The sequence below is a fragment of the Neltuma alba genome, unplaced genomic scaffold, assembly GCF_004799145.2.
Source record: "Neltuma alba isolate B1F8T4 unplaced genomic scaffold, ASM479914v2 tig00013372_pilon, whole genome shotgun sequence".
NCBI lineage: Eukaryota > Viridiplantae > Streptophyta > Magnoliopsida > Fabales > Fabaceae > Neltuma > Neltuma alba.
This window is the reverse complement of record NW_021637635.1, coordinates 344,940-367,931: the sequence shown is the minus strand read 5'-3', so window position 1 is coordinate 367,931 and position 22,992 is coordinate 344,940. Positions and strand designations below refer to the sequence as shown.

The 22,992-nt window shown below is 38.6% G+C and overlaps 3 protein-coding genes across 11 annotated transcripts; 2 read left to right on the top strand and 1 right to left on the bottom strand.

The window, feature by feature from the left end:
* Window positions 1-229: 229 nt before the first annotated feature.
* LOC114736800 (plant cysteine oxidase 2) lies at window positions 230-4,285 on the top strand. Of its 3 annotated transcripts, none has more exons than XM_028924670.1 (5): window positions 230-853; window positions 2,032-2,150; window positions 2,240-2,402; window positions 3,465-3,683; window positions 3,792-4,285. In XM_028924670.1, the coding sequence occupies exons 1-5, from the start codon at window positions 637-639 to the stop codon at window positions 3,911-3,913; spliced, it is 840 nt and encodes a 279-aa protein (XP_028780503.1). In that variant the 5' UTR covers window positions 230-636; the 3' UTR covers window positions 3,914-4,285. The 3 variants fall into 3 exon arrangements, with proteins under 3 accessions (XP_028780503.1, XP_028780504.1, XP_028780502.1); XM_028924671.1 differs by having other exon boundaries at window positions 232-853; window positions 3,789-4,285; XM_028924669.1 differs by having other exon boundaries at window positions 232-853; window positions 3,783-4,285.
* Window positions 4,286-8,252: 3,967 nt separating this feature from the next.
* LOC114736822 (probable WRKY transcription factor 72) lies at window positions 8,253-11,037 on the top strand. Of its 2 annotated transcripts, none has more exons than XM_028924703.1 (4): window positions 8,253-8,408; window positions 8,980-9,501; window positions 9,618-9,731; window positions 9,851-11,037. In XM_028924703.1, exons 1-4 carry the CDS (start codon window positions 8,304-8,306, stop codon window positions 10,730-10,732), a joined length of 1,623 nt encoding a protein of 540 aa, XP_028780536.1. In that variant the 5' UTR covers window positions 8,253-8,303; the 3' UTR covers window positions 10,733-11,037. The 2 variants fall into 2 exon arrangements, with proteins under 2 accessions (XP_028780536.1, XP_028780537.1); XM_028924704.1 differs by lacking the exon at window positions 8,253-8,408 and adding an exon at window positions 8,612-8,647.
* Window positions 11,038-11,659: 622 nt separating this feature from the next.
* LOC114736817 (translation factor GUF1 homolog, mitochondrial) lies at window positions 11,660-16,738 on the bottom strand. Of its 6 annotated transcripts, none has more exons than XM_028924692.1 (12): window positions 16,266-16,738; window positions 15,256-16,006; window positions 14,686-14,842; window positions 14,523-14,580; window positions 14,215-14,282; window positions 14,036-14,140; window positions 13,882-13,953; window positions 13,578-13,691; window positions 13,153-13,293; window positions 13,007-13,066; window positions 12,532-12,733; window positions 11,660-12,055 (listed from the first exon to the last, which is right to left on the bottom strand). In XM_028924692.1, the coding sequence occupies exons 1-11, from the start codon at window positions 16,617-16,619 to the stop codon at window positions 12,568-12,570; spliced, it is 2,046 nt and encodes a 681-aa protein (XP_028780525.1). In that variant the 5' UTR covers window positions 16,620-16,738; the 3' UTR covers window positions 11,660-12,055; window positions 12,532-12,567. The 6 variants fall into 6 exon arrangements, with proteins under 6 accessions (XP_028780525.1, XP_028780526.1, XP_028780527.1 ...); XM_028924693.1 differs by having other exon boundaries at window positions 11,660-12,052; XM_028924694.1 differs by having other exon boundaries at window positions 14,523-14,577.
* Between the last annotated feature and the right edge of the window lie 6,254 nt (window positions 16,739-22,992).

Here is a 22,992-nt window from a genome sequence, read left to right as displayed (position 1 = left end):
AGCCGGCAGGCGAAAACAGCATAAGTGAGGGGCGAGATTCAAGAATAAGACCGACCCAAAGAAGCGGACTCAAGTCAAGACCCAATCGAGATTATTATTATAAAATAAATTAATATTTCTATTAGACAAAAATCCGCTGTTGGAACAGCCCACTGGAATTCCAAGCATGGCCCCTGGTTTTCACTCTCTCAAACCAACTCTCTCTCTCTTTCAGCTAATCTCTCTTCTTCTCCCTCTTTTATATCTCTACCTCTTCATTCTCTTTCTTCACCCATCGCCTTCACATATTTCCCAATTCCATTTTCACATCTTACTTCTTTTACCCCTCCACCTATATCTCCATACATCCCTCTTACAAAGTCTGCCCCTGGCCCCTTTCTCACTCTTTTTCTTCCTACTATTTCCCGGTATTTGGGGTTTTATGGTCTCACTGCAGTTTTTCGCAGTTTTCTGGCACCCTCTTTTTCTTTTACCGAATTCTCTATGGTCCCTTGTTCTATAATCTCTTAGCAGAGCCCTGGAAGTAGAAGCATTTCGCGGTGACATTGATCCTGGTGTCTCCTTGTTTCGATGTTCGTATCGTAATTCTGCATTAAAGTGGTAGTAAGATTGGTTTTTCTGCTGAATTTGAATTGAATGGGGATTGGGAGGAGGGTGGCTGATAAGAAAGACAAAAACTTCTCTGAATTACCCGAAGAGACGAATACCAACAGCAAATCAAAGAAGAACCGGCGACGTCAGAAGACGTCGCCGGTTCAAAAACTCTACAAGACATGCAAAGAAGTGTTTGCCTCTGGTGGCACTGGGATTGTTCCGCCCCCTCAAGACATTGAGAAGCTGCGGTCTGTTTTAGGTATGTACCTTAATTATTTATATAAAATTATGGTCTCCAATATATTGTATACTATTACTGCCTAGTTTTCCTAACTAGGGATGCTAGTAATGTGAAAACCAGATCGAAATGAAGCTCTTTGTGCGATTTTTCTCTGGTTGGTGAATCAACATGTGAATTCGACTTTATTTTTCCCTTTCCCGTGGAAATATTAATCATTTGGTTTGTTTGCTCCTAGGACTGGACGTTCTTGGGGAAGTTAAGCTAAATATCCAATTTAATTAGAATTTCAATTGTAGTTCCACTGTTGCGAATTTGTGGATATTGCTTCAATTTTACCTTTTGCACCAATATTATCGATTACCTAGTAAATTCTTTAAATTATTTCGATTTGTGGGGTGTAACTCTTGGTTTTGATGTACTATGTTTGCGCCCCTAGGCATTGGACATGCCTCTGTGTCTACTGTCTAAAATCCACGCATCCATCCAATTGTTCCAAGATGTTCAACTAGCAAATAAAAAATTGTTGTTATCATGCGCTTCTTATTACCAAGTACAGTGTAGGTCTTAGCTTGCGGTGTAGTGCCTAGTTCGTGTAATAATATGAAATTTGGATAGGAAATCAAGCACAAAACATTCAATGATGACATCAAATAGAATACCTTGCCATCTCTCTTTGCTTATCTTATCGCTGACTTGTACAGCGATAATTTGGATTAGATATGCCCAAAACTGAGGATCCTTTCGTTATCAGTTAACCCAAAAAATTATCTCATTAGGGTTATGAAGTCCCTATTATCATTTCAATCACTGTCAATCGACCAACTTAACAGAAGACTGTAATTTTTTAGGGTGAAATCGTCTTTTGCGGTAGGCATAATACCCTGGAGGTTAGGACAATGTTTCAAACTCAACAACTGCGAGTAGTTAGGACATAGCTGTCAAAATATCTGAACCTGCAAAATGTGGTGAATTGTTTTATAGGAAACCATTGGAATCCACAGACGGATAGTGGCAGGCCTTGACCTCATCGCCTTTTTATTTTTCAGTTTTTCATTTCGGGGCTGACTTGACTCGTCTCCTTTGCAGCAGCAATAGTACTGAGAACCCTTCTTCCAATTTTTGTTTCCACTTGTCAGTTGTCTTCCTGGGTTTTACTTGCTGATAGAAACCATGCGACTTTGCCCTCTTCTATGCAGATGCAATTACACCAGAAGATGTTGGCTTGGAGCCTGATATGCCATATTTCAGGACAAATGGCACCCAAAGATTCCCAAGAATTACGTACCTGCATATCTTTGAATGTCCAAATTTCTCGGTAAACAAGATCTTGAACTGGTAATTTGACAGTTTATAGGGAGGCATGCTATGCCGTTGATTGTAACTGTATTTCTACATTGGATGCAGATGGGAATATTTTGCTTGCCGCCTTCTGGTGTTATTCCTCTTCATAATCACCCTGGCATGACGGTTTTCAGTAAACTACTTTTTGGGACCATGCACATCAAATCATATGATTGGGTGGTTGACTTGCCCCCTCGAACTCCCACCAGTCTCGAACCACCGGAAAGTGAGTATTCATTTTTCTTAAAAATAATATTGACCTGTTTCACTGTTTCTAAGTTATTTTGGTCTTGTACATATGCTTTCTTCAATTCTGCACTGTATAAGCATATAGCTAATGAGTTGTATTTGGGGATATGCCATTTTTCTGCCTGATATTCTGGCAGAGATGTGAAACAGAGGGTTTGAATTAAGGATAACATAAAATACAAATGGAAACTGTCTTTTGTTCCCTCTATATCTTCTGTCTCTCTAAAATGGTTCTGTTGTGAATACTTTTACGATTTATCTGGAGCATCATTGAGCGTTGGCATCCACTTGTAGAGCATCCTATAGGGGGGAAAGGCAAAAGTTAAAAAAAAGGAAAAAAAAGGTTAGGTGCAGTTATGCAGTTTTTGCATTTTGTACGTTTTGTTATCAGGTTCTCTAATAAAAACATGACAACTAAGTAGCTTTTACAATTTAAAATCATATCGTTGTGTCTTTTAGGAGTTTCGTCTACATGTTATAAGTTCATTGGAAAACCTCATCGCTAAAATGTAAGGAACTGTTGTTAAATCTTGTCTAAACGACATGCAAGCACTGTCAACAAGCATCACAGACAAAACTTGTTGCATGAGTGTTATTATGTATTTTATTTGGCAATCCCATCAGAATGCTCTAATTTGAGTTTGGTTTCACCGGTTGCAAATTCCTTTAGATTCAGAACATAGTCTGACTTAATCTTGAGCCATGTGTAGCTCCCTGTTGCACATCAATGCTTTCTTGGATTAAAGTATTATTTGTGCATTTAAAAGCTAAATTCAAGATGTTTGGTTTTTTTTTTAAAAAAAAAAGAAAAAGAAAAAAAATTCCATCACCTTCAGTTTTGTACATGAAGATAATCTTTTCTCAGACTTCTGTTATGTGTGGAGAAGCTTGAGTGGCATGGTAATATTTTGATGGAGTGGGCCTTGTTGGTCATGCTTTTGCAATCTTAAATCTCTTCTGCAAGTAAAATTTTTCTCTCTCTACTATGAACCAAACAAAAAGTAAAAAAGAGACTAATATGCGTATTCCAATTATGCAGTTCAGAGTTCAGAAGTGCGGTTGGCTAAAGTGAAGGTTGATGCTGATTTCACTGCTCCTTGCAGCCCCTCCATCCTTTATCCCGCCGATGGAGGAAACATGCATTGCTTCACGGCAGTGACAGCATGCGCAGTTCTTGATGTTCTTGGCCCTCCATACTCCGACCCTGATGGCAGGCACTGCACTTACTACCTTAATTATCCCTTTTCCAACTTTTCAGGTATTATGCCACTAGCTTGTTACTTTCTCATCAAGTCCACCCCTCAAATTGGTGGTATGCTATTATATTGATTTCTCTTGATATTTTATTTTTTTGAAGCTTCAGTAGACGGAATATGCATAGCAGAAGAGGAAAATAAGTCTTATGAGTGGCTTCAAGAGAGGGAGAAACCTGAGAATTTAGAAGTAGTTGGAACCATGTATGGAGGTCCAGAGATTGTGGAAGGCTAATCTGACGCCATATGTCACTCATCTGAGCCTTATCTGAATCGGCGGTGAAAGTTAGGCTGATCCTTGTTCATGTCTTGTTCCCCCACCTTTTAGTTTTAATTTTTCAGATCTTGATGGAACGTGAGGCACCTGGGGACGTTTTCAGCCGACAAATTTGTTAATCATTAATGTACAGATGATGAAAACAGGAAATGATAAAAAAGAGATATACAGCACCGGAAATTGATATTGGCATGAAGGTGCAGTGGCCTTGATGTCTGAAATTGAGCTGTTGAGTTCACTTAGCCTTCCTTGGGGTGATTTAGAGATAATAAACAATGGATGTTTTATTAATCAGGATTAAATATGATTCAGCTTCTGTTTCGCACCCTATTCTTGGGCTATTTTAATGTCCATTATTTCCTATGGTGGTGCCATTCCTTTCCCTGGGCGTGCTGCTTTTCAGGGATCCTCTACATCCAGAGTTGTTAATATTTTATGGAAGTTTCGTCGGGCCAAAAAGAAAAAAAAAATTTTCACATTGTACAATTCCGGTGTCCCCCGAAGGATCTGAATTCTAAACTATGTGGTACGCAAGTACCATTCACGCGCTGTCCCTGTCTTGTATCAACCTATGGACACGTGGTCGGTTGGGTAGTAATATTTCCCGGGGGACCAACCTCTTGGCTCTCTCTCTCAAGGGCCAAGGCTTTGTGGATTTTATGGCAAAAGGAAAAGAAATAGTAAGAAAATAAACGGGTATGTTTCCCTTGCGTTATCGAGAAGAATAAAAGAAGAGTCGGTGCCTGCATCGTCTTCATCGGTGTTAATTATTTCGACATGAACTTAATGAAGACATACCGTTACGAAATATTGAAATTAAGGATGCTTGTATTTTGAGCAATACTGCAGTAAGGTTGAGCCGAGGTTAATTATGTGCATGGTTGAGTTATAACCCGTCCGCATGCACGTCATGTACATTGCATACTTAACTGCAGTTGCTGATATGGCACCAGGAATCTGCATCGATCTTATAGTCATGATCATGATAAGTATTTGGGAGAATGTAAAAAGAGATTTGTCTAAACATTGAAACAAAATGTTACTTTTGAAACGAGAGAGATAAAGAGAAAAAATGAGGCAGGAGTTTAAGAGAAATTAGATCTATGTCCGTGCTGGTCAGTGCTCACTTCTCATTATCCACGGTGTCATTGAAAGCTCTTAATGTCGGTAGATGCCAAATTTAGTAATTCAGATTTCATATAAATATATGGGACAAGTATATTTGTTCTGGAGTTGGTGCTGTCTGATATGTGACATTGACACTTCGCAGCAGCCGATAGATGGATGGAACAATGAAACATGCACGTTGGATTGGATCTCTCAGAAGGGTTTCTCATGTTCATTAATTAGCTTGTTTATTTCATTTTGGGTCGGAACCGTTTACTACGTTTTGGGCCTATGGGTATTTTCAGATTTTCTTTTTTTTTGGGGCAATACATTTCACAGCTCACAACCCACGACAACAATTTGTTCTTCCCTGTCACCAGCTATTGAATAATACGTAGGCTGGAGAAAGGTAGTTGAGAACCTTATCAGAGATTTTAATACCATCGTAATACCATGATGCTCCAAATTTAATTTTAGTTTTCCCTCTGAGGGAAAAAAGTAACGATGTGTAGTCTAAAACAATGATTATGTACTACGTTTCTTTGCGGTGAGTCAATGATTGATGCCAACTTCAGGCGTACATTGCAGCGGTAAGAAAAGTTTCGTACGTTCACGCAGAAGCTAATTATGCAAGGTGAATAATATGGAGGCTCTTGAAAAGTATTATCTACAACGTTTGAAACCTCTTGTTATTATAAATAATTTTTTGATACAAAGAAATTAAAGCGAGAAGTGAATCGTCAGCATACTTTTGCTGTTTTAAGTATTAAAGATCACTTCTTCAGTTTCCGTATTAGTGGTATCTTTGTCATAAATCTCAGCAGGCGATTTTCCATTTTAGTAAATAACTTCAAAATATACAGTAGTTATTACTAGTAATCATAATAGTACAATTAATGAGCTTAATATAAAGCCAACTGTTATATTAATTACCCTCATCAATTGAGCCGTACCATTGGATCTTATCACATCTAATTAACAAAAATATAAAGTGGGAAGTCTGATACAGGAGAACGTTAGTCATTAATTAGAAGGGCATGCGTAATGGCCATAGCACATGTTTATAGCATAGCTAGTCACTTAATTCAAAGGCTAATCCTAAAAAAACCATTGACCTACTTCACTAAACAAAACCTCAACTTGGTTACTTGCCCCCAAAAGTCTCTGCCTCCACAATTAACAATCACACAAAAATCATAAGGTCTCTATAGACTGACGCAATTCGACCACCAAAAGATAAAAAAAAGAACTAATTATCTCTCCTCTCTCGTCATTAAATATTTAATTGTTCTGTGAATTATTAAACACAAGTTCTTGTTGATTACGTAAGCCGTGCAACCTCTTCAAGCTTTGCAGAATAATTAATTAAGTCGCAATAAAACACGAAGAGGTTAATTAGATATAGTAAGGCCATAGATGTATAGGTAATGCATATTTACTTTTATACGCCACAGAAAGACGACTAGCTAGCGTGCTAACAGCTAACCGGATAGACTGAAAAATATTTTCAGTACGTAAACGCTTTGAATAATAAGACCGCTTCAACGTAAATTAATTGAACACATTATCAAAGAAAGGTGAAATTAATATTATGACTGGAACCCGAATCTGTAAGGCATGAGGTCCAAAGAGGCGTCGCCAAACTTAGAGGTTAATTAATATGACTCTTATATGCCATGGATCAGATTTTGACAAACAATCAATTCCAAAGGCCAATATATATATATATATATATATATATATTTATATATAAGTGAATATAAATCACGGGGTTGGGATCAGATTGCTTATATTTAATCTCTGATTTAAAACCTCGGGTTATTACTTAGTGGCCAAGTGATTTAAGTGTAAAGGGGATCATCACTCTTCACACAGTCATGTATCTAAAGAATTAAATATATGTGTAAGTATATAATGTTCATAGTTAATGACCCTTTATATTGACACCGTCGTAGGTTTTTTTTTTTTTAAATCCAAGTGACGACTTTCAAGAATCCAAAGAGTATTTTAATTTTTTAAACAATTGCTTATAGCTTTCAAATGGATGAGATTGTTATATAGTACTCAGATCCCGAGGCATATATTTTGTATGCCAGTGAGAGACGTATCATTTTTAATTAATTGGATTCTGCGATTCAGATGCTTGAAATTTCTTAATATTGAGGTACTTGTATCAAACAATTGGTCTTTAGCCATCCAAGTTTGCATTGTTTGCGACCGAATTCATGTTTGGCACACCTAACTGAAAAGGTTGGAATTTGTAGAACTCATCAAATTTGATGACTTGGACCATCAGTGTGAAAACTTAAAACTAGTAGTTTATAAGCGATCCTTGCTTTGCAACTGAGAATTTGAGAATTTTTTAGACATTCTCTTTCGAAACCAACGATTTAGGTCACTTGATAAGTACCACAACCTTATCGTATTAATATTATATACCATTCTTTTCCATAAGTTATATGTTTAATGCTCAGTAAACTTCTCACGTTAACGGCGCGTTAGCTATTCATACCTAATTCAAATGCAAATGGTTTAGTGTCTAACTTAAAAGATATATAAGAGGAACCATGAGAGGAGACTTGTGAACAATTTTAATATGATCTCTAACAATATAATAAATTCCTTTTTACACGTAGAGAGATAGAGAATCTTGATTTTATGTATCAATAACTGAATAAACAAGGACTTCTATTAATTAAGAAATTAAATCAAGTCAATGGGAGTGTACAGCAGTGCAAGTGCAAGGGAGCATGCAAGAGGCGTATGGACCGCAGAGCTGAGAGAGCCAAACAAGGCTTCACCATTGACAAAGACGTACGTACAGATCACAGAAGAGTTCAGTCGCCGCCATGGCCAACCCATTACATATTGCTACTTTGACTCTTCAGCCATGTGACGTCCTCTCATCTATACGAAGCTCCAACTACTATTGTATACTAAGTAATTACATATACAATTTGCACTCTCTCTCTCTCTCTCTCACGATGAATGATGGCTTAGATTTCTGAGATATAATTATTTTATTCTTTCAAATATACAAAGACAGGAATGAGCTTGGCAGAAATGTTGACCTTTCAGAGTCGTGGCTGCGTAATGGGAGGAAGATGAGCACTCGGATCTGTATTGATTTATATCCTTAGCTTATGAGTTATAGTTGATTGGTTTGTGAGGGGCTATATATACAAATATGGCTATAGTATGGATTGTATTAACGAGGTAAAAGAAAAGGTCAGCCTCTGAAATGTCAGTGGAGACCACGGCAAACATGTGTGGTCCTCGTAGTCTAGAGACTGGCGAGAAGAAAACAATTTCCATTTGCCTCGAAGAAGATCGCTGTGTTCAAGAGGTTAGGAACTACAATCCTGTCTATTTTCTGTAATCTTTTCTTCTTTAGGAATTCCTGTTGGTTTTATGATTTTTTTATCCTGACTTTAACCTCAAGTGTTATCAAAATGTGTACTTTGTGAGAGATAAAACTGCATAACCTGCTTCTCATGCAGATTTCAACCATCGTCAAAATGCTTATCAGGGTGTGCATTTAGATATGGATCTTGTATCAACAGGGTTGTATAAGTATTCATGATAGTAAGGTTTAGTTGAATTTTATTTTATATACAAAGAACACTGCTTAGATGACAACGCAGACTTATAGATCAGGTATCATACAACAACCTAAATTTTGTCGGTAACTAAAATACTGTGGGAACTTCAGTTTATCTTGAGGTGGCGGAACAAGTGCTGCACAATTCATATACTTTGAATGATCCATAAGCGTTCACTCTGATCAGGGGCAACCAAACAGTAGTTTAACATAAATTGAATACGGCCCACGGCTTTTCTTATATATTAAAGCAATCATTCAGGAATTCAGGTCAAAAGCTAATTGGTTGTATGTTGTTATTGATTTTCCAATGAAGAAAGATGAAATCAAGTCTGCTAAAGAAGAGATGGGTGGGGTCAAAGAAGAAAATGAAGAACGGTTGGACATGATGCTGGACCAAGTGGGAAAGGATTACCAGTCCCTCCAAATGCGTTTCTTTGACATCTTGCGCAGAGAAGCTTCTGAAAAAGGCAAAGCAGATTCAGCTGATTCCCATGATGAAACTGAAGAGCCTGAGCTCGTGTCACTTTGCCTGGGAAGAGGTCCAAGGGACCCCAAAAAAGATACAAGAATCGGAAACACTACTAAACCTAAAGAAAGTGAAGATTTGGCGGCTCGCCTTACCCTCAGATTAGACTGCAATTGTGAAACGTCAACGGAAATGGTGTCTGATCAGAGCCCAGGAAACAGCTCAGGAGAAACAAAGGAAGCAGAAATGGGGGGAACATGGCAATCAAATAAATCTGTCAAGGCCAAAAGTGGAGAAGATGAAATTTCAGAGCAGATACCAGCTAAGAGAGCGAGGGTTTCTGTGAGAGCAAGATGTGACACCCCCACGGTTTGTATTTGTTAAGGTTTATATTTGCAGGTTTTACCTATTTAAAAGTTAACTTTGATGAATTTCTTGTTTAGTGTTTTCATGTCTAATGGCAATTGAAATGGCTTCATAAACAGATGAGTGATGGATGCCAGTGGAGAAAATATGGACAGAAGCTAGCCAAAGGGAATCCTTGTCCACGTGCATACTATCGCTGCACGGTTGCACCAGCATGTCCAGTCAGAAAGCAGGTAAGCATTATAATGCACTACATAAATTTGAAAGTCTTTTCAGAGAGATAGAATACAGATATTTCCACAAACTAGTTTCAGATTAGAGTAACCCTAATGAAATGCCTGGCTTCAATCAGGTGCAAAGATGTGCTGAGGACATGTCCATCTTAATCACTACATATGAAGGGACCCACAACCACCCACTTTCAGTTTCAGCCACAGCCATGGCTTCCACCACTTCAGCTGCTGCTTCCATGCTATTGTCAGGTTCCTCAACATCTCAGCCTGCAGATAACAGTTTTGCATCATTTACAAATGCTCCCACACTCCTTAATGGCCTAAACGTTGGACATTTTGATCCATCAAAAGCAAAACAGGTCTTCTTGCCCAACCCTGCCCCACCTTTGTTCCCCACAATCACTCTAGACTTAACTTCTGCTTCCTCCTCATCAACCCATGTCAATAATCGTCCCCCTTCAAACTTTGCTTTAAACCCAAGATTTCCTCCAACAAGTCTAAGTTTTTGCTCAAAGGAGCCAAACATTCAACAAGCAGCATTGGGTAGTGGAATCCTTCATCATGCGAAAACCCACGTGAGGTCAGTTGACCTGTTAAATCAATTTCATGAACAGTTCCATCAAAACTGCATGCAAAACCAAGCTCCTTCACGAGAGGCTTTAGCAGAAACCTTAACCAAAGCAATCAGTACGGATCCAAGACTTCGATCAGTAATAGCTGCAGCAGTTTCATCCATAATGGGTCAAGGATCCACCAGTGTGAATCAGCCAGGGGAAGGGGAAATTTCAGGGTTAGGGTTGAACTTGAAACTAGGAGAACATTCTCGGTTTGCTTCTTCCAATCCGTTGACCCAAAATGGGAAAGGATGCTTGCCAGGTTACTTCAACAGACTGTCATCAAATTCCTATGTTGAAAACTTCTTGCCTCTCCAACCTCCAGTTCCATTTTCTGTCTCTAAGAGAAGCGTGCCTCCTGCCATTAGTGATCAGGTCAATCGTTAAGTTCTCAAGAACAACTCACAGCTTTAGATTCTCTTTCTTAACCGTGTATGTAGTTCAAGCGCAATTCTGCTAAACTCAAGGAGGGGAAGCTGTCCTCTGAAATTACCTTTTATACTATCATTTAAAAGAATCTCTAAATAAAAATAGCGAGTGAGATACAAAAGATGAAAATCAGAGGCTGAAGAACAGCAGGAAATGAATCTTGTCGTCTGACACTGAGCGGATTTAAATTCCCTGCTATGCCTAGATCCATGTAATACTCAAGTACAGTGTAAAAATATGTCATTTTTATATTTTTATTTTACTCATAATAGATTCCCCCACCCTTCTCAATATGCTACATTCGAACACTTCATCAAATCCGAGTATTTCACGGAATCCAAATCCAATTAGGGGTACTAATAACTTGGAAGAATCCATGACTCTCTAACAATATATGTCGTTGGGTGCATTTTATGATTTACATTATTGTAATAAAATCTCCGGGAAAAAAAAAGATTATTGTAAAATCAATGAACGGAATTATGCAATGGACAGCATTCCGCTGGCTCGTAGAAGTAACGACACCCCGCCTTATTGCGGTTTCTGCTTTTTGAAAGTGAAGAGTACAGTTTGAATGATAAAATGCCCCTTGCTTAACTATTGATCGAAGAAAATTCAAAGATACAGCGACCATGCTTTTTCTCACAAAATAACAGCAAGATCCCACGTGTTTGCGATAGATTTTGGACGTAACTGGTTCCATTTCTAAACGTAAAGACAGATCACAAATCATAAAGTGAGAAACAAATTAGAGAGCGTACTTGAATTGCCGAACCAACAAAAAAATGAGAAGATAAAAAAAAATAAGATGACAAAATAAGAAGCAAAACCGAATAACTTGCATTGCACTAGTGTAAAGCAACAACCACAACAGAAACCGCATAATTAGGAAAAAGAATGTCATATTTATTAAGGGATTTTTCTTTCAAAATTGTCACTACATATCAAGCTGAGTGGCCCTCATGAGCACCTGTATTATGTACAACAGATTGCCGCAACAATGAACTATAAGACAACAATTCTCTGTCTCCTAACCCTATCACTTCCGGAAAGAAATCAGTCTTTGATATCCAGATCCCATAAATAAACAATACACAAATTAACACCAGTTCAAATATAATAAAGAAATTTAGAAACATTATCAACAAATATTAAACAGCTACTTAGGCGCCTCCCTTGCAACGAGCTTACTGCTTTCACTGTTTTTTTTATTCTTTTACGCAGCCCCCTGTCCTTTGTATTGTCGTAGAGTTATGTCAGGGCATTGAAATCCCAAACCTACTGAACAGAAACAGGAGTAAAATGGGGGGAGAAATTTTAGTTACTTAATAACATGATTATCAGAATGCCTGTCAATTTTCATGAAGTTCCAAGCATAATTATACAACTTGGAAGGTGGGACCATGTAATCCAACCAACAACTTCTAAACAGAAACTTAATAAACGAATTAAATAAGCCTAACGCTTGTTTTGAATTGCTTTTGTGCTAGATGCTCAATGATGATGAATCACACACGAAACCTTCATCTATATACAAAAGGCGCAAAGGAATAAAGTAATTAGTTCCTGGCTTGCTACCTATAATTCCGTGGGGAAAAAAAAAAATTCATACAAAGCCAACAGTTATGGCCTAGCCTCAAAATATTACGTTAGAATTCAGAGTCGTTTAGTCTCAAACATTGTGTTGGTTGAGTTATAACTTCTCAAGATGCACTGTAATTCCATTGGAGTGCAAAAGGGAAAGTACAAGTCCTTACCAATTTCTAACATGCTATCGGTTTCTGACATGGCTGTTATGAAACTTTCAATAATTCATGGAATGCCTCTTGCGGTATATCAACAGAACCAACTCGTTTCATTCTCTTCTTTCCTTCTTTTTGTTTCTCCAATAGCTTCCTTTTCCGAGTAACATCACCGCCATAACATTTGGCAAGGACATTTTTCCTCATTGCTGAAATCCTAAAATATTGTAAAGAGCGTCAGCAGAGCAGAAAGAGAAAAGTCACTTCAATCTCCCAAGGCATGAGAATCAATGACTTGATCCTCCATCCTATCCTTTAGTTAAAAAGGCTCAGAATCCATTTGCTTAACAGCTACTGAATATAAAAAGATTTATAGATGGCGGAATCTTGATCAATCTTAATAATTGCGTAACAAAAGCACACAGCTCCATACCAACCCCTCTACTGAATCAGTCACTCGCAAAGACACATTAGCATAACAGAAACTTACGTCTCCCTTGCTATAACTTTTGACCCAATAGCAGCTTGTATGGTTATCTCAAACATTTGTCTGCACAAAATTTAGAAAACATTGCTGTTAATAAGGCCAGAGCAGAAGTTTGAAACTAATACTCTCTTTGGATGCAAAACGAATACCTGTCTATAACTTTCTTCAACTTCTCCACCAGTTCACGCCCTACTCTATATGCTTTCAACTTATGAACAATGGTTGCCATTGCATCAACGGGTTGTCCATTCAAGAGAATGTCAAGTTTCACCAAATCAGATTGCTGATAACTGCAATAAAACCCGTCAAATGCATCATAAAGGAGGAAACATGCCATACCAAATTTAATTTCACTTGCCTATATTATTTGATTACACAGGACAGCCAATAAATACATAAAGATAATTTACAGATTAGAACACTCCTTTCCATCAGTTGTTGTAGGCGTTTTACACTTTTTTAGATTAACAAGCATCACATTACAGCATGTCATCATTGTATAGGAGCAGATAGGAACAATGCACAATATTAATCATGCCAAATAAAACACAGGGAAAAAGAAACAGGTTCTTACTCCGCATCCTCATAATCAAATGAAGCATAGCCTGATGTTAGACTTTTTAATTCATTGTAAAAGTCAACAACAATTTCCCTCAAAGGCAAGCGATACTTCATGAATGCCCTTTGACTGCAGAAGTGAAATTTAAATCATCACAGCTTCAGCCACAGATAAGGCGGTCAAGTACGCACTAAAGTCACAAAATTTCAAGAAAAAGAAAAATGAAAAAATTGCGTAACATCTTTCCCTTATTAATGGCAGCCGTAGAAACACACACACACCAACACTCACACACACACACACACACACACACAGAGACCTGTCAATGAATGAGTACTCCAATTGCTGGCCTCTTCTCTCAGAGCAAAGGGTAATAACAGACCCCACATACCTTTGATCAGCAACAAATAAGATAGTAAATATGAGCTTTGTTAGCATCAAATAAACTTTCTCCAGGGTTTGCAAGAGCTTACTGACTAGGAATAATAATTGTAGCTATCACTGTTGGTTCCCAGCATGCTGTCACTCGTTGCTTGGGATTAGAGGGTAACGCAGCAGGATTCTCAACTTGCAATTTGCTGGAAAAGCACAGCAATTATATTAGTAAACAACAGAGGGAATTTAGCCTGACATACCCAACTTTATTACCTACCTTCCATCCGAATACTCAAATATATATGGTACAGTTGGAACGGTTGAGATAACATGAGCTCCGTACTCCTGTTAGTTCACAATAAAAGGCTTTATCAGCATAGCAAGAAATGGCGCAAACAAATTAATGCTTATTGAGAAAACCAACCACCAATGCGGATTCATAGCCAGGTGAGTTGCAGGACAAGTCACATTGACAATGTGTGGAGCACAACCAATAGAGGAATTTGCCCGTTTCATTTCATAAGAGAAATATTGACCATCAGCCTGTAATTATTATTTGGATTCCATAAGAAGACATGTTGTTACCTGTTCAAGCCGCTGATGAAAAACATCCATGTGTAGCAAGCCTAAGAAACCACACCTGCTTTTAGATCAGCAGAAACATGAGAAAATCATCCCACTCAAAGCCAACTACAAGCATATTATAGTAGAAAAATAGTCTCCATTCTTTCAAAAGTAGATACTAGACCTGAATCCCAGACCTAGGGCTGTGCTACTTTCTTTGGTAATAGAGACGCTAGCATCGTTACATGTTAGTCTCTCTATTGCATGATTGAGGGCTTCAAAATCAGATCCATCCGCCGGATAAAGACCAGAGAATACCATATGTTTTGCTGGCTTAAAGCCTACAGTTTGGAAGCATCGAATCTATATTTAAAATAAAGACATTTTGGATAAGGAAGACAAAGGTACAAACCAAAACAAACTATAAGTGATAATGTTGGCACAGATACGGGCTGTAACAAAACTAATGTCACATTTATTTGATTGCTCATGCATTTTTAAAAAAGAAAAAAAGTTTTCAAAAGAATAAAATGCACTTGGGTCAGTTCCAGTAACTTAGAAGTTCCAAGTTTATGATATGCCTGCAACGAATAACAAGAAATTCTTGGTGGTAATGAGGAGTAAGAATAGCCGGCATGCATGGAACTCACAACCCACCATCTGAACCGGCAGATAATGAATTTATATATAGTTCCTTCATCAGAAAGTTGTCAACTAATGTCGGAAGATGGAAGATAAAGCATGGTAGCTGTACCTGGAAGAGGCTCTATGGTGCTTCGAGTATGGAAAAGTGTATCTCCAACGCGCGCATCTTTGGTTGAACGCATGCCACTAACAACATAACCAACTTGTCCAGTAAGCAGGATTCCAGTAGATTTGAGTTCAGGATGCATGATGCCTACATCCAAAGCTTCATAAGCCTGTCCAGTTGCAGCAGATGAAATTTTATCCCCCTTGCGCAGGGCACCATCAACAACGGCAACATGGCATATTACCCCTTTGTATTCATCATAATAAGAATCGAGCAAAAGCATGCGCAGGGGAGAACCACTCTTCCCAGGAGGTGGAGGCATGCGCTCTATGACAGCAGGAAGGACTTGCTCAAGACCCTGTCCTGTTTTAGCAGATGTTAAAAGTGCGTCACTCGGGTCAAGATCAAACATTGATTTTAGTTGCGCTTTAACACCATCAGGATCAGCAGTCGGCTGATCTATTTTGTTTATGACAGGAATAATTGTTAGGTTGGATTCAAAAGCAAGATAAAAATTAGCAACAGTTTGCGCTTGCACTCCTTGAGCAGCATCAACAACTAAAAGAACACCCTGACAAGCAGCCAGTGACCTCGACACTTCATAACTGAAGTCTACGTGCCCGGGAGTATCAATAAGATTTAGCAGAAAGTTAGCTGGACCTTGGTCGTCACTACATGTGGCTTCCTGAGTGCTGTGCTTGTAGAACATTGTTGCTGTCTGGGCTTTAACTGTGATACCCCTTTCTCTTTCTACCTATGACATTTCTAACTTCAGCATATAAGTGGCATTATGGAAGATGAGATTAAAAAAACAAGGAAAGTAGTTTCATCCATCAAAGTTACAGATTATTTCCCCAGTAATAAAAGGCATGTGGAACACTACTGCAAGGCAGATGTTAATAGATGACAAAGAGGCTGCTAATTCGAAGCAACAATTTTAGAGATGCCCTTTATGGTAAATGACGCTCTTATGTAATCTAGTACTGAAAAAAAGATGTTGCACTTTAGAGTACCTGCAACTTGTCAAGATACTGAGGCTGACCATGTCCCTTCTTGATAGTCCCTGTAAGCTCGAGCAGCCGATCAGCAAGAGTGGACTTGCCATGATCTATATGTGCAATTATAGAGAAGTTCCTAATTAGCTCTGGGGGGTATTGAGTCAAATCTATGCGACTGTTTTCTTTGCTGTTTTGGCGCGGTTGAGAACAGAACAATGCGCGGCTCAGAGCAAGGCGACGACAGATTAGTCTACTTTCTAAGTCCAATGATTTGCCTCCATAAATGGTCGACAATGGTGAGGAATTAAACCACAGGGACAAGTACCTAGCTTGTCCTAGCCTCTTCGAAGCTCTACTCAGGTAACCCATTTCAGGGTTTCAGGTTTCAGAACTGCTCGCTCAGAACAGAGGCGAGAGAGAACAGAACGAAGCCGCAAGCGACGTCGTTGGGGCATCTGATCTGAATTCTCAAGGGTCGTCAGTGGCTCGAGAAGGGACAGACATCCTACTTTATGGGCTTGAAGATTTCTTGACTGTGGATCCTAACATGCCAACAAATGACCCGTTAGTTGTTTAAGGCAGATCTGGGCCCAAAGGCCGCTGTTTCGTTGCTGATCAAACATTTCTGAGGCTCATGAGTTTGTCCCACTCTATTCCTGCTAGTAAGTCTGTTTTATGTTGACTTTGAATAACTCGAACGAAATCTAACCGACTTCATGCCTCCCTATTTCATGGTAATAATTTTTCGTAAGATCAAAAACCGGATTATATTTATCTTTAAGTTTTTTGGTCAGATACATTTATGTTTACTAAACGTTAAGAATTCATTTAAGGAAAAATTTTAGTTAGCCTCCCCTAAAAAGATTTAATCTCCAGATTTTGAAACTTCATTTTAACTCTTTTAACCAAAATAAAATTAAATGTTATAGCTGGTGGCCGGCCAGAGCGTCGGCTGCTGAAATGAAGTTTAGGTCAGAAGAACTGACATAGAGTTTCAGGATTTTGTGGGAACTAAAATTTTTGCTTAATTCAATTAATTTGTCCTACATATCAATATGGCAACGTATATAACGGATCACTCACAAATATGTAATTTTCATTCATTTTGGTCTACTTCATGAAGAAAATCATGAATCTAAACACTGATGTTATTACAAAGGGATTTCAATTTATATTTTACAATGAAAAGGCCCGAATTTATAGATCTTATGCTTTGAGAAAACAACAAAATGATACGAACCCATCACAACTCATCATAAAACTACCACTCATCAATAATACACTCTTTTATAAAGACTGCACTAAAATAAAAGCTAAAGCTTCCAACTCATGATTCACGCAACATAATGGATTCTCTTTTATAAAAAGAGACATAGAGGGAAAGTAGACGAAAATCACAAAATGAGAAATGAGCCAAAAGCTTTGATAGATAGCTGGCTCCCACTGTTCACGTTTATATATAGGGAAGCGGTACAGGGTAACCAATATACAAGAGCCACGTACTGATACAAGGACATATACAATACAATGGTGATAACTTTATTCTCATCCTACAGCAATGTCTACTATTATAAAATGATTTTATTCTCTGACTCTCTCCCTCAAACGAGACGGGGGGATACACAAACCAAGTTGGCGGCGAAAAGCAGAAAACTGAGGGAAAGTTAAAGCTTTGGTCAAACAGTCAGCTACTTGGCATGGTGAAGGAATATGTCGAACATCAAGTGCTTTCGCCAATACTTGATGCGAACAAAGTGAATATCGATTTCTATATGCTTTGTTCTCGCATGTTGGACTGGGTTTGCTGCTAAGGCATTTGCACTGAGATTATCACACCAAATAATCGGAGGATGCTTTAAGAAGAGACCCAGTTCAAATAATAAAGAGCATAGCCAGTTGACCTCTGCTGCAGAATCAGCCAAAGCACGGTACTTAGATTCAGTGCTTGATCTTGACACAACTCTCTGTTTTCTCGAAGCCCAATTTACCAAAGTATTGCCCAGATATATGCAGAAACCTGCCATAGACTTGCGATCATCCACATTTGTACCCCAATCTGCATCTGTAAAAGCTGTCAAATGTAGGTTCACAAATGGTTTAATGTGAAGTCCATAGTGATAAGTTCCCTTGAAATATCTAAGTATCCGTTTCACCCCCTAAAAATGAACATCCGTGGGTTTTGATAAAAACTGGCTAAGTTTATTAACTGAAAATGCAATGTCCGGACGAGTTGTTGTAAGCCATTGAAGTGCTCCAATTGCTTGCCGATATTTTGTAGCATCAGTGAGTGGTTCACCATCATAAATAGAAAATTGTCTTCCTGTGACCATTGGTGTAGTTACCGGTGCAGCATCAAGCATATTAAAACGCTTAAGAAGATCAAGAACATATTTAGCCTGATTAAGAAAAATGCCAGAACTATCTCGCACCACCTCAATACCCAAGAAATAATGCAAGGGACCCAAGTCTTTCAAAGAAAAGAGAGAATTTAGCCTATGCACAAAGGACCTTAAATAGGACGAATTATTCCCAGTAATCAAAATATCATCAACATAAATCAAAATGAATACTGTGAGTCTGTTAGTGCGAAGCATGAATAGGGACATATCACTTCGAGCATTCTTGAAACCCCACTGCAACAAAGTTGTTCTTAATCTCTCATACCAAGCCCGCGGAGCCTGTTTCAATCCATAAATCGCTTTGACGAGCTTACATACATGATCTGGTCTCTTAGGATCAACAAAACCCTCTGGTTGATGCATATACACATCTTCTTGAAGGAATCCATTAAGAAAAGCATTATTGATGTCCAACTGCCTTACTTCCCAATTAAAAGTGACAGCAATTGTAAGAACAACTCTAATGGTGGCTGTTTTAACTACCGGGCTGAAAGTTTCACTGAAATCAACACCAGGAGTTTGTTGAAAACCCTTGGCCACCAACCTGGCTTTGTGCTTCAACAGAGAGCTATCAGCATTGAATTTTGTCTTAAACACCCATCGGCAATCAATGATCTTTGAAGACCCATCATAGGGTACAAGATACCATGTTTGGTTTCGTTGGAGAGCTTCGAATTCACTCACCATAGCTTGTCTCCACTGAGGTGAAGCTAAGGCTTCAGGAATGCTATTGGGCTCAGCTACTTGAGTTAAGGACTTTGGATCTTCAAAAGATAAAAGCCCAACAAACGGGTATTTGGGCTTGAAAATACCACTCTTGGCTCTAGTGGTCATAGGATGCACATTAGTAATAGGTTGATCTGTGATGTTAGTGGGACCACTTGAAGAAGAGGAAGATGATAAAGAGTTGCTCCCCGATACAGAAGAAGAGACAGCTAGTTGTGCAGTGATATCATCACTCCTCAATAAATGTTGAGGTATGAAAGTGGCTGGTGAGCTCTGTCTTGGTGAGATAGTGGTGTGTGAGCTCTGTCTTGGTGAGGGAGGCAGCGTATCAGATTGCTCAGAGGATAAAGCTGCTGTAGAATGAGGCACGGAGTGAATGACTATGGGGACCACACGTACACTTTGAATCCCACTAGACTTGCGATTTAAAAAACCTGTTGCAAAGGGAAAAACTGAAGGATCAAAAACTACATGCCTTGAAATGTAAATCCGTCCAGTAGAGCTCAAGCACTTATACCCCTTTTGTTGAGAAGCATAGCCAAGAAACACACATTTTTGACTATGAAACTGAAACTTGTGATTATTATAAGGCTTAAGACAGGGATAACACGCACACCCAAATGGTTGCAAGGATTTATATTCTGGCTCTGTTTTGAAGAGTTTAAACAGAGGAGTGCTATTGTTGAGAACTGGTGTGGGGAGTCTGTTAATTAAAAATACAGCAGCTTGAAAAGCATCAACCCAGTATGTTAAAGGCATGTGAGCTTAAGCCAAAAGAGTTAAACTAGTTTCCACAATGTGCCGATGTTTGCGTTCAACATGGCCATTTTGTTGAGAAGTATATGGACAAGTGTATCTAAGATTAATTCCATGAGTTTGAGCAACATTAACGAAGGGCTTGTACTCTGTTCCCATGTCACATTGCAGGCTCTTAATTTTAGTTCCAAATTGATTCTCAACTAAAACTTTGAACTGATTGAAAGCATGTATTGCTTCTCCTTTGCTCTTTAGTGGATACAACCACATGTAACGGCTAAAATCATCAACAAAGTGAATATAAAAACGATGCCCTTGAACAGATTGAACAGGTGAGGGTCCCCAGAGATCAGTATGAATTAAATCAAGAGGAGTAGAAGCATGAGAGCTAGAATTAGGAAAAGGTAAATATTTAGATTTTCCATACTGACAGGCTTCACAAAAAAGTTTGTCTCTAGACTTGATTTTCACATTACAATCACTTAATATTTGTCTCAAAACTCTGTCACAAGGGTGTCCTAATTTATGATGCCATTCAACTAAATCAGAAAAACATGCTTCTGGAGCAAAAGATAGTGTAGCAGCAAAATGAGCTTGAGCTTGATCGTGATTATCATGCCTCATTGGATACATTCCTTGTCGTGGTTTCCCTTGAAGCAACACTTGTCCTGTCACTTTGTCCTTCACAATGCAGCCATGATCAGTAAACAAAACATCAACCATGTTATCTTCAATCAACTTATAAACACTCATTAATTTCTTAGTTGCAGTGGGAACTATCAGAATATCATTCAGCTTGAGTGAAGAAGGAGAACAAGGAATAGTAGTTGAACCAACAGCTTGGATTTGAGTTTTCTCACTAGTGCAAGTAAGAAGATGACACTTACCAGTTGGAAGAGTCTTATCTAAATGATCAGAAGATGGAGAAACATGGTAGTTAGCACCGCTATCCATATACCAAGCTAAATCAGAGACGGTACTTGGTGAAGCAAAATAAGCCTGAGGAGAAAAGGCCCCTGATGATGCATTTTCGAAGTCAGTTGGTGGCTGAAAGGAACGATCATAGCGATGGTAACAGTTTGCGACTAGATGACCAAAGCGACGACACAGGTGACAGTAGGGACGACCACCACTTACTCTCCGGAATGAGCGCCCACGACCGCGATTGTTGTTTTGAGTCCCTCGTCCACCACGCCATGAACCTCGACTAGCTTCAGGACGGTGATAATCTCGCTGTGCAACATTAACAGTAGGTTGAATAGTCAGAGATGAAAACTGATTGAGCTGTTCGATTCTGCTTTCAAAAGCTAACAACGAAGCTTGAGCATCAATCCATGTGAGTTTGGGTTGATCAATAAGTTTAACGACTATGGCATTATAGTCTGCATCAAGACCATTTAGAGCTTGAGCAATGAGATCTTCGGTGGAGACAGGGGAGCTGGCCAAAGCAAGCTGATCTGTGAGGTTCTTCAGTTTAGTCAGAAATTCGTCTATACGCAACCCATTTTTGCGTGTTCGCTGGAGCTCCGACTTGAGCGCCATGACTTTGGCTTTGGTTGATGCTGTCGCAAGAGCTTTAGCTCCATCCCAAAGCTCCTGAGCAATACGACAATGAAAAAGTTGTGCTTCTATCTCCATGCTCATTGTATTTCTAAGCCATCCAACAAGTAGTCAGTCAACAGCAGACCATTCTTCATAAGCAGGATTGAGTTTCACCTCAGCACCTTCTGGGATGAACTTCTGTGGAACAGGGCCGACTCCATTGACATGAGTTTCAAGTTTGTTCCCTTCAATAAAAGGTAGAATAATTGACTCCCAAAATAAATAGTTCTCTCGGTCCAACTTGACTGAGGTAGCTTGATTATGAAAGAGGGGATTAGTTTTGGAAACAGTATTGACAGTAATGGTGGTAGGTGTATCATTGGTTCTGGTGGAAACAGAGTCCGACATGTTTGGTGAAAAAGAAAGCCCCTGGCTCTGGTACCAAGAGGGAAAGTAGACGAAAATCACAAAATGAGAAATGAGCCAAAAGCTTTGATAGATAGCTGGCTCCCACTGTTCACGTTTATATATAGGGAAGCGGTACAGGGTAACCAATATACAAGAGCCACGTACTGATACAAGGACATATACAATACAACGGTGATAACTTTATTCTCATCCTACAGCAATGTCTACTATTATAAAATGATTTTATTCTCTAACTGACATAAAGATAAAACTAAAACTCATGACTCGTATAATAAGATAGAAAACCATTTACAACGTAATTTAATCAAGATAGGCAACCACTAATCTATCATTCCCTCCGAAGCTGGCCTTTATCTTTATGAATCACATGATCCCCATAGCACTGCATATCATTGCTAGATCAAGACAATGGAAGAGTTTGCCAGAATCTATCAAGTGTTCTAGAGATCTAACTCTCTATGAGCTCATTCAAGTAACATGTCATGAAGAACTTCTTCATAAGAGGCGACCTATCCAATTATCTCAACTGTTTCTTTTCTCATGTAACAACCCGGAACCAGTTTCGGTACTCATCACTTTCATGAGCACTATAAACTCATTAAATCTGGACTGTCTATATCTTATTTAGATAGTTCAGATTTAAAATCTTTAATTAATTATTTCTAAATAAAAAAATATTTTTTGAAAGAATGATAGTTAAGAAATTATCTCTATTTTAGATTATATACATATTAAAATAATTATTTTAAATAAATAAAAATAAAAAATAAATTAAATCTGAACCATCAAAATGAGACATAAACGGTTTAAATTTGAAGAGTTTGGGGTGATGAGTACCGAAACTAGTTTCGTAACAATCCCTACCCTATATTGCCCTGATGCAGTCATAT

Coding starts and splice junctions, on each gene's coding strand:
- LOC114736800 (XM_028924669.1), top strand. CDS start 637: ATGGGGATTGGGAGGAGGGTGGCTGATAAGAAAGACAAAAACTTCTCT. Junction 854..2,031: donor GAAGCTGCGGTCTGTTTTAG/GTATGTACCTTA, acceptor TCTTCTATGCAG/ATGCAATTACACCAGAAGAT. Junction 2,403..3,464: donor CAGTCTCGAACCACCGGAAA/GTGAGTATTCAT, acceptor CCAATTATGCAG/TTCAGAGTTCAGAAGTGCGG.
- LOC114736817 (XM_028924692.1), bottom strand. CDS start 16,619: ATGGGTTACCTGAGTAGAGCTTCGAAGAGGCTAGGACAAGCTAGGTAC. Junction 14,141..14,214: donor TTTGAGTATTCGGATGGAAG/GTAGGTAATAAA, acceptor GTGCTTTTCCAG/CAAATTGCAAGTTGAGAATC. Junction 13,294..13,577: donor TTTGATTATGAGGATGCGGA/GTAAGAACCTGT, acceptor GTTTTATTGCAG/TTATCAGCAATCTGATTTGG.
- LOC114736822 (XM_028924703.1), top strand. CDS start 8,304: ATGTCAGTGGAGACCACGGCAAACATGTGTGGTCCTCGTAGTCTAGAG. Junction 8,409..8,979: donor AAGATCGCTGTGTTCAAGAG/GTTAGGAACTAC, acceptor TTTCCAATGAAG/AAAGATGAAATCAAGTCTGC. Junction 9,732..9,850: donor CATGTCCAGTCAGAAAGCAG/GTAAGCATTATA, acceptor GGCTTCAATCAG/GTGCAAAGATGTGCTGAGGA.